The following is a 17,228-nucleotide window of genomic DNA, read 5'->3' as shown; positions in this document are numbered from 1 at the left end:
ACCGTCTGACCTCAGGAAGGTATACACAGCGAGGGTTTCACACACGGGTAGCTTGTTAGGAGTCCAGAAGGGGTGAGATAGGAAAGCACGTATCTCAAGGATGGGCTACTCAGACTGAGTTCCTTCTCCCTCTCCTTCCCCTGGAATGTGAATTTCAGTGTATTAGCAAATATTGCATCTTGTGCTGTTTTCCACAGCAGTAAAGCCTCTTCTGGATGCCTGTCTGTTAACTGGTGGGCATTTTGACTTTGCTAAATGTTCCAAATTGTTTAAATTCTGTTTGGGGTAAATGACTATTTCTTATTACATGAAATCATTTTCCTTTCCTCTTGATTTTTTTCACTGCAGAGTTGGTACCCCAGAGCTGAGTCTTTGCCCTGCAAACTGAAAATATAGTTTTTCTGGGTGTGTCTTATTTTAATCCACTCCCTTTCATACTACAAGGCTCTGACCTGCTTGGAGCCTTTCCTACTCGGTTACAATTGATGCTTTGTCCTTTGGAGTCATACGGGACATAGGCACTGGGTTGATTCCATGTTGAGCTATCAAATATGGCTCTGAGAAAAAAAATTACTTTCCTAGAATGGGCAGTGGGCAGCTGAGCTGGAAAATGAAGCCCTCGCTCCTATTTAGTCATCATTTAGGGAGAGTGAGCAGCAAGTTCAAAATCAGAGTTAGAACTAAGCAGACAACAAGCAGGGCTAGCTCCCAAATTGAGTACCAGTCACAGATCGGCTGGTGTATGAGGTGAGTACAGCTGGATTTTACCAGAAGTAGACACTGTTGGGGACACGGTCTGTGGTTCAAGAAATTATGCATATTTTGTGGTATACCTATGCTTACAAAAGGATCATTTTCTAGAAGTTCCTGTTCTTTCTCTGGGGCTTGTTAATTTCTGTTAATATCCACAGGAATTTCACTACTAATGATGTCAGCTTACTCTCTATTCAGTCGCTTTGGCCCAGGGACTTAAACTACTTTACATTAATTTTGTCAGTAATTCTTACAACATCCCTGTGTGGGAGCTGCTTTTAGATGAGGGATGTGAGAAGTTGCTCCAGTTTCCATAGCAGGTCAGTCCCTCAGATGGGAAATTGGACCCAGGATTTGTGGTTCCAGGCTTAGCGTGTCTCCTCTGGTGGAGGAAATAATACGGAGCAAATAGCAAGAGAATCCGGTTGTAAGAGTTGAGATTTCTGCCTTTAAGCATGGAGTTTCCCGGTCCTTGGCTCGGGGTGGAAGGAAGCAGAAGTCTGACGCTCAGCACGAGAAATGTCCCAACTGTTTTTTGACTGGTGCATACTTTTGTTCTCTTTTCCCCCTCTCTCCTGGGAGGAGAGGTGGGTGTAAGAATTTTCTGTGTGTACCAACCTTATATGTGGGTCAGTCCAGCCATTTTCATGCTCAGCAGGTGTTGCCAGTGGGCTTTTGGGTTGGGAGCAAGGAGGTGAAGCAGCCACTTCAGGGTGGGGTTGAGAGGAGGGTGGAATGCAGGAAGGACGACGGTTCTCTGTATTTTCTTAGTCATAGGACTCTGAATCCCAAGTAGCTAAATTTAGCTCAGGTTCCTGTTGAAAGCATCATTTTTTTGGGGGGCGGGTGGTGGGGGGAAAACGGAAAACCTTTTTGTGTATCCTGCTCCATGAAGCCAATAGGGAAGCAGGAGGAGGTGAGGTTGCCATGGAGATGGTAGCTGTGTGCAAGGGGAGAGCAGCAGGGTTTAGAATTCCAGGAAGGAAGAGAGAGTGATGTCATCAGATTCCATGGACCAGCCCAGGAACCCCTGTGAGGTTGGTGGGGAGTTGGGTGTGCGTGGGGGGTGGTGGAGTGGGAGTTTGTGCAGGGGAATTGTGACTTCAGTAAGGTGTGGGGAGTCCAGTTCAAGCAGAGAGGTTGGTTGTGTGGAATTGTGCTGGTCTGCATTAATGCCTGCTTTTTAAAAATCTGTAAATCATTCTGAATTTGCAGAATATTTTCTTTGTTGAAAACGGATGTATTCGCTTAATGAAGAAGCTCATCTAGATGTAGAAATAATATCTTCCTGTAGTTATGCCCCTGTAGTATGTGCGCCTTCATTCCTTGTGTGTGAGGGTTTTTGTGCACACATTTCAGATATGTAGTTGCCTTTGTATGATGCCTTTTATGGTGCTGCATGCAGCTAAATGCTTCATTAATGCCTGAGTATCGTTATTTATTTTTCTGTGGTTGGGTGTGTAGAAATAAAACGCACTTTTTATGTTAAAAAAAAATCTGAAAGAGAATCAAAACAGTTGCTTTTGCAGCAGAAAGGAAAGCTGCATGCTCCAAGACAGTCATTCTGAACATATGCTGCGTGTTCGTATTGCTAGTGAAGGGCAAGTGTGTTTCTGTTGGAATGACTGAGAGGCTCTCTCTCTCTCTCTCTCTCTCTTTTTTTTTTTTCTCAAAAACAAATATAACAGAATCTGTGCATCCAAATGAGCACTGCCCTTCAAAATAGTCGCTTTGGCTGTGGTGATACAGACATTGCGCAAAACATAAAGAACTCTCGTTTGGAATCAGCTTCAGAGATGAGAGATAAGGAAAACATTTTCAATACCTAATGCTGAATTTTTTATTAAAAAAAAAAACACCTAGTTGATCTGAGGCTAGATTTCTTTGAATTGGCTTTTCCTGATTTTGGGTTGTCAGAAAATCAAATCGATGTGCAAATGACAATCTTTCATCCCCGTTAAAGATATTTTAAGTCATAGATGGAGGTTCTGAAGGTATTTTCAGTTGCAGATAAAGAGCCCTTGGATTGTTTCGTTTAGCAGTGGCAGTGTTTTGAATGATGGCAGCATCTGAGGAATAAGAGCAAAGCCTTCCTAGGGCGACATCTTCTGAGGTGACCCATTTGGATTTATTTGTTCAAGAGTGTCTGTTAAAATCAGTGACATTACCATTGGGTAATGTGGGAAGCAGCATTATGTGGTGTGTGTGAGAGCACAGACTCTTTGGAATCAGATTGGCTAAGTCTTGAACAAACCCTATTCTGCTACTCCCTGACTGACCTTGGACAAGTGACAAGTGACAGTCCCGGGGTGTGTTGGTTTCCTCATGTATAAGTAGGAATAATAGTGTTACAAGTACCAATCTGATCATGTGGTGCTTAGGCGTAAATAAGCTCATGTGTAAAGCACTTAGACATTTGCTGTGTTCTCACTTGATGCTTACTTTCGTTATTGTCATGAATAATTACACATTTCTTTGAGTTACAGAATTACGATGTAGAGGGTCCCATACACCACTGAATGTCCAGGAGCGGCGGGGGGGCGGGGGAAGGGGGCGGCAGTGATCTGTAGTTTTTAAATGATTCCCAGATGATTCTGATGGTCAGCCAGGTTAGGGGAGAAGCGCTTAATCTATTTTGAGAATGGTCCAAGCACCAGAAGCTTCATCATTTCCTGGCGGCTTGGTAGAAATGCAGAATCTCAGGTGCCCCCCCAACCCACTGAATCAGAATCTCCTTTTTAACAAATAACCCTACAGTGACCTGTATGCACGTTGAAATGTAAGAAACACTGCTTTTCTTCTACCAACAGGAGTAATTGGGTGATAACTACATGTTAGAGGTGAATTATCTTTCAATTATTCCCTTTGGTGGAAGAGAAACAGTCTAGCTAAGCTGTTGTGTAGATGAACGTGCACTTAATCTCCCCTGCTGCTTGGCCTAGGGACGAATGCTTTTCCGGACTGGGTTATTGTGTGCCATGTATTGGAAGAGCAGAATTTTAATTGTGGCTCTGGCTCTACCATTTACTAGCTGTTTGGCCTTGGTCCAGTCATTTAACCCCTCTGCATCTCAGCCTCTTCACCTGGTAATGGAACTAATCCCTAGACCATGAAATAATGTAATAAAGTATCTAGCGCATTACAATGCCTGCATGTGTTAGTGCCTTCCCCCGCCTCTTCAACCTTCTGGTAATGATCTATCTGGATGTAGTTCTGTCCCCTCAGGGCCACCAGTCATGACCTAATAGCATCCTCCCTGTATAGGTTCCTTTCCTCTTGCCCTTCTCCCAACTATCTCGAGCATCTAATTGTACTACAGAAAACTGTATGGATAGTTTTCTTTGCTACTTTTTTTCTGTGGGGGCCTGTTACTTAATGGAGACTGTTTTCCAAGAGGGCTGGAAGAACTATAGGAGTTGAGTAGTTGAGCTGGTACAGGAGTCAAGGTGTGATGAGATCTGAGAGAGGCAGCTCTTTTATGAATTCTTAATAATTGACCATATGTTTAAAACAATTATGTTTGTTCTTTTAAAAAAATGATACAGAGGGGCACCTGGGTGGCTCAGTCATTTAAGCATCCAACTCTTGATCTCCGCTCAGGTCTTGAGCTCAGGTTGTATGCATTATGCTTAATCTTAACGTCCCTGCAATGTATAGGCCTGATACATATATTCTACAGATTAGAAAGGTGGAGTGCCTTGCCTTGGTCACTCTGCTAATAAGCAACAGGGTTGCTTTGACATTATGTTGAATAGCATTATGAGTGATGAGACTGTTACAAAAGCTAAGTTGAAATAACCAATATACACCAGTTAAATAAAATTTATTTTGTTTATATTGACCTTTTTGGTGAAGGTGTTAATTTAAATTAAGACTATGATAATCAACATGTTTGTCTGTCTTAGAGGGATATTTTTGAATGTTGCAGAATTTTCCTTTTGGGATATATTTCCTTTATACTCAGAGGTTAATTAAGAGCCATCTTTTTTTTAAATGCTGAAGCTTGTGCGGTCTTCAGTTCATGGAAACACCAGTTTGAATCAAATAGCACAACACAAGCTAATTTGTAGTGGTTATCAATTGGCATATTTAACCATAATAAGTATTTGCATAATCATGTCTATTATTTCATTCTGATCCAAATGCAGATAATTATCAATGATTGCACAAAGTGAATTTCATATTCTTAGGTAGCTTTCTAATTATTTGAAAGAACCCCAAACTTGTAGTTGGAAGACTCGGGTTCCATGCCCCTTTTTGTTCTTTACTGCCTGTGAGACCTCGTACATGTCACTTCACCTTAAGAAGTCTGAACTTGAATTTCCCTTATCAATCAAACAAGAATAATGGTCTCTATTTGGCAGGATTGTTATGAATAAGAGGATGTGTTTGATACAAGTTCTGCCTCTCACTGACTATAACCAGGAGAAAGGCATTTAAAACCTTCTGCTACTTTGGTTTTCTTATCTGTAAGTTCTGTCTGTGGGTGAGTGTGGGGTGAGCTGAAGAGAATGCAGGTAAGGGAGCTGGATTAGAATTAGATGGTCTCTGTGGTCCCCTCAAGACCTGTGTTCTATAATTGTCAGATCTGCCTATGTTTTGTGGGTGGTGAAGTGTTCTGTACAAATAAGGCTTTGTTTCTCCATCTCATTATTGTTCTTTAGCTTGATATCCTCTTAAGGAACAGGTACTGTACATGTCACTTTCACGTATTATCTTAGTTAATCTTTGTAACAACCCCATGAGGTAGGTGGCGTTATTTAGAAGGGGAAGAATTTGAGGCTCAGAGATGAACTAATGTTTTATGATCACGGACATTTAAGCGTTAAGGACATAGGTCATTGTGATACCAACAACTGTACTTTCCTTTCTGTACCTTTCTATGCATAGAATTATTTGTGACATGTCAAAACTAGGAAGTATTTGTGGGACTTACTATGCCACAGACAGATTGCTTCTTAGGCCCATTATATAGTAATGAGGAATTCAATAATTTTTTCTATCCTGTGGTGTATCATTGGGAGAATATACAAAGACGTATAAGATGTAGTTTGAGAGCATAAGGTCTATTTGGAAATAGAAGGCATAGACATTTACATCATACGTTTAGAAATCAGTCTGTGGCAGAATAAAGTCAAATAACGCTCAGTAAATGCTGTAGTTGTTTTAAGAAGGGAGTAGTTAGTATGGGCTAAAGGTTGTTTTGCAAGCTTTTTTTGACCATGACCCATGATAAGAGATCCATTTTATGTGACAACCTAGTATATAAATATTTGTATGTATATATGTGACTAAAACAAATTTCATGAAATAATTCTTACCTTAACTAAATGTACTTAATTCTTTCTTTTTAAAAATTCTATTGTAGTCTAGTCTAGTGATTCTTAAAAGTGTGGGTGATGGAACCCTCAAGTTGCTTTTTTTTTTTTTTTTTAAGATTTTATTTATTTATTTGACAGAGAGAGCCAGAGAGCACAAGTGGGGGGAATTGCAGACGGAGAGGGAGAACCAGGCTTCTCGGTGAGCAGGGAGCCTGATGCAGGGCTCCATCCCAGGACCCTGGGATCATGATCTGAGCTGAAGGCAGACGCTTAACCAACTGAGCCACCTAGGTGCCCCCTCAAGGGTCTTTTTAAGAGGGTCTTTAAGGTCAGAACTATTTTTAAAATCGCACTAGGATATCCTTTTCCTTTTCCTCTGTGAGTGTAATTGCACTGATGTTGCATAAGCAGTGATGGGTAAAACTACCGATACCCTAGCATGATCAGTGCAGTGCAGCAGATTGTACTTATAGTCTTATTCCTAGCCACCACACACTTGCAGTTAAAGAAGGAAAACAAGCCAACTTCACTTAAGAATGTTCTCTATGAAGCAGTAAAAATTATTACTATTATTAAATCTCCACCTTAATTATGCATCTTTTTAGAATCCTATGTGGCAAAGTACGTAATACATGTAAGGCATTTTTGCATACCTAGTATGAGGGTTATCTCAAGGAGAAACACTTTCGTGATTGTTTTGAGTTGCCAGCTGAACTAGCCACTTTTTTCATGGAACAACATTTTTGCTTAAAACTCAAATTGGCTATTGTTATTTAGACTTGGATATTTGGCAGACATTTTATTGAAAATGAAGTGAGCCTGTTTTCAAAGGTATCTGATAAAATTTGAGCTTTCAAGGAAAATTCTGATTGAAATTAGAATTTCAGAAAACTTGTGTCTTGGACAACGGGCTTGACAGCTCTAATACTTAGACTTTTCCGATGATAGTGATGGTGATACTAGTGATTGTGAATTTTTTTGGTATTATGTATAATGGCATATGTCAACATTTAGAAGATCTTATAACTTAGTGAACTAGTATTTTATAAATCAACAATGCATAATGTTAAATAATCATAATAGGTAAAAATCCATTCAAAATGTAAGACCAGTGGATTTTGATATAAGAGTATGAAGAAGACTATTATAATACTCCTACCTTTTGTTTTTTTTCTTTTTACATAGGCTCCATGCCCAGTGTGGAGCCCAACACAGGGCTTGAACTCATGACCCTGAGATCAAGACTTGAGCTGAGATCAAGAGTTGAATGCCTGACTAAGCCACCGAGGCACCCCAATACTCCTACCTTTTTCAAATACATATCTATGGAAGGCTAGATTTTCTTCTTAATTTCAACCAAAATAACATAATATCACAGATTGAATGCAGAAGCAGATAGGACATTCTAGCCATCTTCTTTTAAGTTGGATATGAAAGATAGTTGCAAAAATGTAAAACATGAAACTGTTCTTACTAAATTGTCTTTTTATTAAATGTAGTTAATTTTCATAAAATATTTTTATGCTAGCAAAATGGTTTACTATTGGTGTTTTAAAATGAATTGACAAATATTTTTTAAAATGCTCAGTTTCAGTTTTTGTTTTTTGTTTTTTTTAAAGATTTTATTTATTTATTTGACAGAGATAGAGACAGCCAGTGAGAGAGGGAACACAGGCAGGGGGAGTGGGAGAGGAAGAAGCAGGCTCCCAGCGGAGGAGCCTGACGTGGGGGCTCGATCCCATAACGCCGGGATCACGCCCTGAGCCGAAGGCAGACGCTTAACCGCTGTGCCACCCAGGCGCCCCTCAGTTTCAGTTTTTAATAGGCAAATACCAATACTTACAACCCACATAAATAAAATTCTTTGGAAGCTTTCATAATTTTTAAGAAAGTGAAAAGATCATAAGACCAAGAAGTTTGAGAATTGCCACTCTTTTTTTTTTTTCCCCCTAAATAATGATTGGTACATCTTTGGTATGTCATGAATGGTCTTGACCCACAGCTTGAAAAAGTACTGAGCTAGACTTACAGGAATTGCCTTGTGAAGGGAGATAGGACTTTGCTAGATTTTACCTAAGTTGAATTGATGTGGGAGAACACCCTAAGATGTGAAGTAAATTGAGTAAAGTTTTTATCTGGAAATAGCTATTTGCAATCATCCTGCAAATCCCATTGGAATCTTGTCTTCTGTGATTTCCCCTTGTGATTTCTTCATGCCTTTCTTACTCCATTACCAACCATGTACACTTGTTCCCTCTGGGCCTCATATTTCTATTTTACTGCATGATTCATGTTGTATTTATTTACGTGCCTCCCTCTCTTACCAGACTATGAGTTCCTTAAGAGAAGAATTAGTAACCTTTCTGTTTCTACCATGGTACCAGACCCAAGAAAGTCGCTTCGTAAATGTTTGTTGAAAGAATAAATACATGGGGAGGAAAAAAGGAATGACCAGGTGAGGCCAGATTTAGGATGTTTGGAGCTTGATCATGTAAGCAGTGGAGGGCCATCAGCATGGGAGTGATATGGATGGCGTTTTATGAAATTAAGCCTGGCCCCAGTAAAAAAAAGTGGGAAGAGGTGGATGGAGGCTGCTGGACTAGCCAAAAAACTATTATAGATAGTAATTTAGGCTTGAGTCAGGTGACCCTGGCCTGGATTAAGGTGAATGCTCTTGTCATAGCTAATGAAAGACGTATATCCTGAGGAATATTTACAAAAACATAAACACAGTAATACACATGCTACCTAACATTTTTTGCATACTTATAACATCCTGAATACTGTATTAAGGGCTCATGTAATCTTTACAGCATCCTTGAGAGGTATTGTTATTTCCATTTTTTTTGTTAGTTCCATTTTTTGATAGTTAAAAAGAAATAATACATGTTCATTGTTGAAAAATTTGAAAATACAGAGAGGCAGAAGAAAAATAATGTGTATCACTCATAAATCCAAACTCAACACCAAAACATATAATCACTAAACATTTTGGGATATATCCTTTTAGACTTAAAAAAGAGTTATGTCTATGTGCTATATATATATATGCTTGCACATAAGGAAATCCTGAATATAAGGCTTTGTGGTGTTTCCCCATTCAAAGGATGGGCTGCCCTAAATGTGTAAACTTTTAGGGATGTTGATGAAATAGGCAAATGTCTCTAAAATGTTAATTTGGTCTATTCATATGTATCCGAACTAATATACAAATCACATAAGTAGAAACATTTTGTCTTCTGTGGGTCTTCTGTACATACTCTGCATCAGTATCTGTATCATTGCTTAGAACCCTTTGAAATCTTCAGACAATTTTTTAGGTTATATGTTGAGAGACAGCACTCTCCTATCTATTATAGCTGCAGATGATTTTATTTCAAGCTGTAAGTATCCATTCAGATGACATCAGGAAGGTTGGTTTTCTTTATTTGCACCATGTTGTGTACTGCATTGCTTAACAAAATTGTTTTTATTGAGATGAAATTCACCTAATATTAATCTTTTTAAAGTGAACAGTTTGGTGGTATTGATTACATTCACAGTGTTGTGTAGCCACCACCCCTATTTCCAGACATTTTCATCACCCCCAGAAGAACCGCATACCCAGTAAGGAGTCACCCTCCATTTCCCCTTCTCCTGAGCTCCTGACAGCCAATAGTCTGCTTTCTGCCTCTATGAATTTACCTGTTCTGCACATTTCACATAAATGGAATCATACAATATGTGACTTTTTGTGTCTGGCTCCTTTCACTTAGCATCATGTTTTCAGGGTTCATCCATATTGTGGCGTGTACCAGTACTTTGTTTCTTTTTATAGCTGAATCGTTTTCCTTTGTATGTATATACCACAGCTTGTTTATCTGTTCGTTAGTGGATGAACATTTGTGTTTCCATCTCTTATCTGTTGTGCATAATGCTGTGATGAACCTGTGTGTACGAGTATTTGTTTGAGTATCTGTTTTCAGTTCTTCTGGGAATATACCTAGGAGTGGAATTGCTGGGCCATATGGTAGCTCTATATTTAACTTTTTTTTTAAGATTTTTTATTTAGTTATTTGACAGAGATAGAGATAGACAGCGAGAGAGGGAACACAAGCAGGGGGAGTGGGGGAGGAAGAAGCAGGCTCATAGCGGAGGAGCCTGATGTGGGGCTCGATCCCATAACGCCAGGATCACGCCCTGAGCCGAAGGCAGACGCTTAACCGCTGTGCCACCCAGGCGCCCCTCTATATTTAACTTTTTGAGGAACCATCAAATTGTTTTCTGTAGCAGCTGCACCATTTTGTATTCCTACCAGCAATGTGCAAGGGTTTGTCAATTTATTTTTAATGAGGAACACAGTAAGATGGGGAAAGTAGAGAGAAAATATGTGTGGCCTTTGAGTTTATTAGAGCTTTGTATCTCAGATTTTGCCTGATGGACTTATTAAATATTTAGCATCACTTCAGCACTAAGAATGAAACTTAGCTTAAGGAAATGTATCTAATCTATTTTAAGTGGTAACAGACTAAGAAGTGAAGATCAGAGAAGTGAGAGAAGGGAAATTTAAATAGACTTAAAATTCCTTGAAGGCAGAGGACCTATTCATCTTTGTGTCCTCTGCATTTAATAAAATATTTGGCATGTCATAGGTTGTATTGGGGGTCCCCAAGACGGTCCTAGGTCCAGCAATTCACTAGGATGCACAGAACTCAACATATAGTCAATATGCGTGGTTTGTAGTCATTGTCATGGCTGTGAATTATAACAGTGAAATGCTATAAAACAGAATCAGCAATGGGAAAGAGTGCATGGGGGTGACGTCCAGAAGAAATTAGGCTCAAGCTTCCAAGAGTTCTCTCCCATTGGAGTCACACAGGATGTGCCTATTTCCTTCAGCAGCAGTCTGTGACAATGTTGTCTACCAGGAAAGCTCATTAGAGACAGTGCTGAGATTTTTCTTTTTGGAGGGGTAAGTGGGAAGGGTTGTTCACAGAGGGACCTCTACCTGCTATACACCCCGAATCCAGACTTTCAGAAGGAAATGTTCAGCATAAACTGTATTATTTGCACAATTTCGGCATGGTGGGCCACTCTTTTATCAGTTCTGGGGATACCCTCCCAAAACGAAATCTAAGTTCTCAGACACCAACCAAGGCCAATCTCACAGGCTGCCCTTTCTAAGGATGGCAGGCAAGCCTTCTGTATTCTTTTCCTGTCCATAGGTGTTTTAGATCCTTAAAAAGTGTTGCTAGGTTCTTTGAAGCAAGGTAAATGCCATAGTAGAGAACCAGCAGGGACCTCAGTGTCAGACAGACCTGGATTTGTATTATTGTAGGCAAATTGCATGGTTTTCCGAGCCTTATTTTCTTACTATAGAGAAATATATCATAAAGTTTAATGAGAATACCAAGTGATAATGTATAGAAAACACTAAGCATAATGTCTTCCCTGTGTATATAGTAAGTGGCTGTTAACATTTTGTTTCAGTTCATCCGTATTAAGAAGTAAAGAGAACTCAAAAGAATAGCAGATGTAATATAATGCAGGTATAATATAGTGTAATAATATGGTATATGATAACATATCATTGATACAATTAATATATAATAGCAGTTACCCCTCGGGCTGAGATAAAGCACCCAAAGACAGAGCTGTTCTCCCCCTACCCCACCCACCTGCACCAGGTGCTGAGATCTAGACTTTGTTGGAGAGGCACGGCTCTGGCTCTCTGAGTGGGAGAGCTCTCTGAGTCCCTGTGATGCCAGACCTGCAGAACTTGTTGGAAATCTGCCTTTTACAAAGTTGCCAGAAATCTACCTTTGAGGGTACAGATTTTCTCTCCCATTCGAAAGTAGAGCATTCCTATGAAACGTAAGCCTACACGGAGTAAAGTGAAGAAATGATTACCATTAATAGAGATGGAAAAAAATTTGAGCATTTTTAGACCCCCAAAATAACTTCTCTTAGGTGCTTTTGATACCTTCAGACACAGCTTACTAACTGTTGCACAAAACAGAGATAAAGCCCAGCTGCTCCCGGATACAGTTTAGATATAGGCGGCTTGATGCTGTGAGTGTGGCTTCTTGGGACGGAGCTCGGTGGTGCCACGGTAGCTGCTGGAGGTGGGCGCTGCCTCTGTCATGGCTTGCTACAATACAGACACGGAACACATTTCACTTTTTGCCTTTGTGAAAGCAAAAATCCTCTTGGGATTTCTTTCAGTTAGCAAAACCAGATACAATGTAGGTTTTTCTTTAGAGCGAAGTGGTGTAAGACAAACTTGCAAAAGGAAGGGGACACCTATCCTGAGGAAAGCTGTTCACAGGGAGTTGTCTTACCAGATGTACTCTGCTGTATCCCAGCCCAAAAGGAGGTTACCAGGGGAAGGTACTGGCAACTGGGTGCTGCTGCCTGCTGTTACGTGCTTCAGGAGCCAGGAAGGAGAAAGACCCCTTGTCCTGTAAGAAACTGCTGAGAAGGCACATTGGGACTTGGAAGCAAAACTCTTTCCCCCTAGAGTGTATTTCCTGTGCCCTCTACTGACACAGCTTGACATCATGTGTGCCGTCAAAGGAAAAACACTTAAAAGGCCCAGATCCGTTTTCACAGAGCAGGCAAAAAGGGTAAATGTGGACCTGAGAGTCAACTAATGGCTAACCAGCATATGGGTGGAATGCATATTTAATTCCAGATGCTCAGAAACCAGGAAGAAGGTGGCAAATAGAGACCTAAGGAACTTCAAGTATAAGCCACATGCAAAAAATTTGGACCCTTGCCTTATACCATATACAAAAATTAACTCAGAATGGATCTAAGACCTGAACACAAGATCTAAAAGTATAAAACTCTAAGAAGAAAATGTAGGGCTAAATCTTCATGACCTTGGATTTGGCAATAGATTCTTGGGTGTGACACTAAAAGCACAGATTTGAAAAAACAGATAAATTGAACTTCATGAAAATGAAAAACCTTTGTGCATCAAAGGATGCATACCATCACCTGAATGGAAAAGTAGCCCCAGATGGGAGAAAATATTTATAAATCCTATATCTGGTAAGGGATTAATATCCAAAATATTTAAAGAACTCCTACAACTCAACAACAAAAAAACAGGTTCTAGGTTGTTTCTTGGAAAGTATCTTTGCCCCAAGTATTTTTGCTGGATAAGTTATTGGCTGGAAGACAATTTTGAGATAAAAGGTAAAAAAAAACAAAACAAAACTGGTTGACAGTTTGACAGTTGTTTTCATCAAGTGGTTGACAGTTTGGTTTTATTTCTCTATTGACATAGTACTCCTATTTTTATATTATATAAATTTTAGCCCTCCTGTGGTCCATACAGTGGCACAGAGTTTTGAATCCCTTATTTCCCCTAGAACTTTGAAATGTCTGTCAGCAAACATGTGACAGGATGGCAGGAACAACAGTGTAGAAGGCTTTCACAATGCAGTACAAAGCCTAGTTATAAACAGACACCCTAGTATTTGGAAACTGAGACCTTTTTTAATGAAAGAAGAAATTTTAGTGAAAAAAGGAAAAGTGAGATGCTGAACAAAGAGACCAATCAGAAGGCCAAAAAAAAAAAAAGTATAATACTATGGATGAAAGACTGTGAAGACAAGTGATTAGGTCTAATCCACAATAGCTATTGCTGTGAGTCTACACTATGCATTTTGAGTGTATTCAAGTATTTTGTATTTCCCAGTAGTCTTTTTAATTCTATTATTCATTTTTCATGTTTCATTATGTCCTTTTTGATGAATGTCATTTTGTGAATTTATCTTTGATGGCAAGATTGCTTTATGGCCACTTAGTTTTGCAGTGAAAATGTTTGCAGACAAAATGCTTGTGGCAAAATTGCTTATGGTGAAAATACCAGACATGAAAGAAACAGCCTGATTAAGAAATTGGCAAAAGACTTGAATAGACATTTCTCCAAAGAAGATATACAAATGCCCAGTAAGCACTTGGAATGATGCTCAACATCACTAATCATAGGGGCAATGCAAATCAAGATGGCAATGAAACAATAGTTCACAGTCATTATAATGGCTATTGTAAAAAAGAAACAAAAACAAGAAAATAAGTGCTGGCAAGGATGTGGAGAAATCAGAATCTTTGTGTATTCCTGGAGGGAATGTAAAATGGTGCAGCTGTGGAGGAAAGGGGTATATGATTCCTCAAAATGTTAAACATAGAATTATCAGTAAACCAGCCCTTCTGCTTCTGAATGTATACCCACAGAACTGAAAGCAGGGACTCCAACAGATATCGGTACACCCATGTTCCTAGTAGCATTATTCACAGTAGCCAAAAGGTGGAAGCAGACCAATCTACATGAGCAGATGAATGGTTAAACAAAATGGGGTCTGTCCATACAGTGGAATATTGTTCAGCCTTAAAAAGAAGGAAATTCTGACTTAGGCTATAATGTGGATGAACTTGGAAGACATTATGTTGAACAAAATAAGCCTGTGACAAAAGGATATGAGTCCACTTAGATGAGGAACCTAAAGTAGTCAAATTTATAGAGACATAGAGTAGAATGGTGGTTGCCAGGGGGTAGGGGAAGGGAAGAATGGGGGGTTTAATAACTTCCAGAGTTTCAGTTAGAGTTGTGGAGATGGATGTGCTGATGGTCACAACAGTGTGAATGTACTTAATGCCACAGAACTGTAAACTTAAAAATGGTTGAAATGGTTAATTTTATATTATTTGTATGTAACCACAATTTTTAAGACAAGGAAAAAATAGAAGTCGCTGAAGAGTATTTATAGTATGATCTCAAACCTTAGAACAGGGAGGGGTAGATTGAAGTAGAAATTTATTTATTATTAATGTACTTCAAAATATAATTTAGTTATCATGATTGGATTTTAATTAAAAAAAATAAGAGAATGGATTTTTAAGGAAATTTAAGAACTGGGAGTGTTAGCCAATCAGGAATTGATCCCAGTAGAGTGGCCTGCTTAGCTATATGAAGCATGTATATATCACAAAAGGCCAAGTCGCTTTGGTCTCCTTAGAGCTAATCTCATTGGTTTCTCTCATTGAACGCTGGAATGGATTCACAACATGACTAATTTTTATCTAGTTTTCGAACACCTTCAGTGATGCCGGATGGCCATTTAGCACATATTTCTAAAGAACTGCCTTTAGAGTAAGCTAAGAAAAATTGAAGGTTAGTTATTTGGAAATTTGTGACTTGGTAGAAATGAGTCCCACAGATTGGTCAGATTTCTCTCTCAAGTCATTTGCAGCTGATAGACATGGAGGAGTTCCGCACAACTCCTTCACAGCATGTTAAATACTGTGCCGGATAAGCTCTACCACAATTATCTCCTTTAATCGTCACAACTTTATGAGGTAGAGTTTATCTATTACACATTTGAGAAAATTGAGGCTCAGAGAGATGAAGCGATTTGCCCTGAGTCACAGAGTTAGAAAATGATACCACCAGTATTTGAGTCTACACCTTTCACTCCCAAAGCCCCTGCTTTCTGCAGTGTTATCATGAAAGGAGCTATTTGTAGCTGCAATTAGCAGAGTCCGAGGCATGAACTGCTTCTGTGATTTGAGAGACAAGAGTTCTCAGCTCTAGGTTCTCTTTTCTGTCTGCTTAATCGAAGTACTTAAGACAGTACTTTGAGCCTCAGTTTCCTCACCTATAAAGAAAAGAGATTTGATTGGTTATCTTTTCAGAATCTGTCACTGTTATTGAAAAGAAGAAATTTCAGTGTGTTCCAAAGATGAGCTGCAAGGATCCAATAAATCGCTGTCAGATTTTAACATGAAACATGTTACTTATACAAGGGGATTTTTTTTTTTTTTGTAACTTAAAAAGCGTGTTTGGGGTGGGAGGCGGTAAGTGTGACAAAGTACTTTCAGCAGTTGTCTTGATTAGGCTGTAGAGTAAATTATGTTTTATTTTATTGGAGCGTGAAAGCTTAATTTACCAGTTACCAGTAGGACTTATGTTGAGATTATGTTGTTAGATACTACCAGATTCTTATCCCTTACAAGTCTTCATCTCGTTTCTGGGTACCTTGAACACTGAATGGCTTGGAAGCAGAACGATACCCTCTGGTTGCTTAGCAATCTCTCTTCCGGAACCAAAGGTTCCTGTTGCTGGGCTTGGCTTTTGCATGCAGCAGCATATGGAATTTAGGTACGTCTTCAGTTCCTGTGGTGTTCCCTTCCATGTCCATCCTTGAAAAACAGTAACTTTGGCTGCAAAACAGGGTAGTGAAATATCTTGGGAAACTTGATGTGCTGCTTTTTCCAGCCAGTGTGGTTTAAACCAGCCTTTCCTTCCGTTGTTAAATGTGTGTAGGGTAATGGGAAGTTCATTTTCAACCGCGAATAAGTTGGTGAAAAATCTGGGCTTGTTACCATTGCCCAAGTTTTGCTTGTAGCGGACAGCTTCGTTTCTTTCCTTTGCTTCTTTTTACTCACCTCTCCCCAAGTTGCCTGGTGATAAGAATTTAATTGTTCCATTCTCAGTATTTTTCTTTCCCTTTCATTTTGTGAAATGGGTTTGATTTTGTTAGACACAAAAGAAAGACAATGGGATGGATTTTGTTGTTGTTGCTGCTTGGTGTAACTTCTTCGTGCATTTCTGGTTTTCTCCACCCTTCCCCCAGACAGCCCTGTCAGTGATAGAAGCCAATAAGAAATGCTCTTGTAATAAATCTCTGGACATTGAACACATGATCTGTTAAGCAGGTGAAACCAGGGGAGATTGGCAGAGGGTGTCTTCCTTAGGCTCCTTTTAATGTTTTTTGGGTCATTCCATTGCTCAGGAGTTACGGCTAGAGTATTCTATCACTACTATCTTTCCATGAGAATGCAGGGAGTTTTTGATCAGTATTAATTTCTCCTGACACTTCTCTTTTAGCTGTATTTTAAAAATGCTTAAGGAAGCAGTGCCTGTTGGATTTCCTGTCAAGTGCAGTATTTGGGTACTTTTGCACTGGGCAAGTATTTGGCTAATCAGAAATCGTATTGACTTTCAGAATCATTTAGGAGAGTAGCTTTAGAAACCCTACTGTCTTGTAAGCGCGCATCAGTCACTGTGCTGAGGTGTGGTCCTCCAGTGAGCAGCCACCCCCATTCCCACACACACTGTTCCAGAAGATCCTCTGGAGGCCTGAGTTTTGTTGTTGTTGTTTT

At 39.5% G+C, this 17,228-nt stretch overlaps 1 protein-coding gene across 7 annotated transcripts in view; it reads left to right on the top strand.

Annotated features, from left to right (window-relative positions):
* Positions 1 to 1,736: 1,736 nt before the first annotated feature.
* Positions 1,737 to 17,228, top strand: part of RBFOX2 (RNA binding fox-1 homolog 2) — a 205,785-nt gene continuing 190,293 nt past the window's right edge. For 2 of the 7 annotated variants that reach the window (XM_034644169.1, XM_034644173.1), the window contains exon 1: positions 1,741 to 1,790. In XM_034644169.1, the coding sequence (XP_034500060.1) occupies positions 1,749 to 1,790 (42 nt within the window). In that variant the 5' untranslated portion in view covers positions 1,741 to 1,748. Of the gene's footprint in view, positions 1,791 to 17,228 lie in introns of all 7 variants that reach the window. The other 5 variants (XM_034644174.1, XM_034644170.1, XM_034644167.1 and 2 more) reach the window with 5 other exon arrangements.

This window comes from Ailuropoda melanoleuca, chromosome 15 (genome assembly GCF_002007445.2).
Source record: "Ailuropoda melanoleuca isolate Jingjing chromosome 15, ASM200744v2, whole genome shotgun sequence".
NCBI lineage: Eukaryota > Metazoa > Chordata > Mammalia > Carnivora > Ursidae > Ailuropoda > Ailuropoda melanoleuca.
This window is presented reverse-complemented; position numbering and strand designations above follow the sequence as displayed.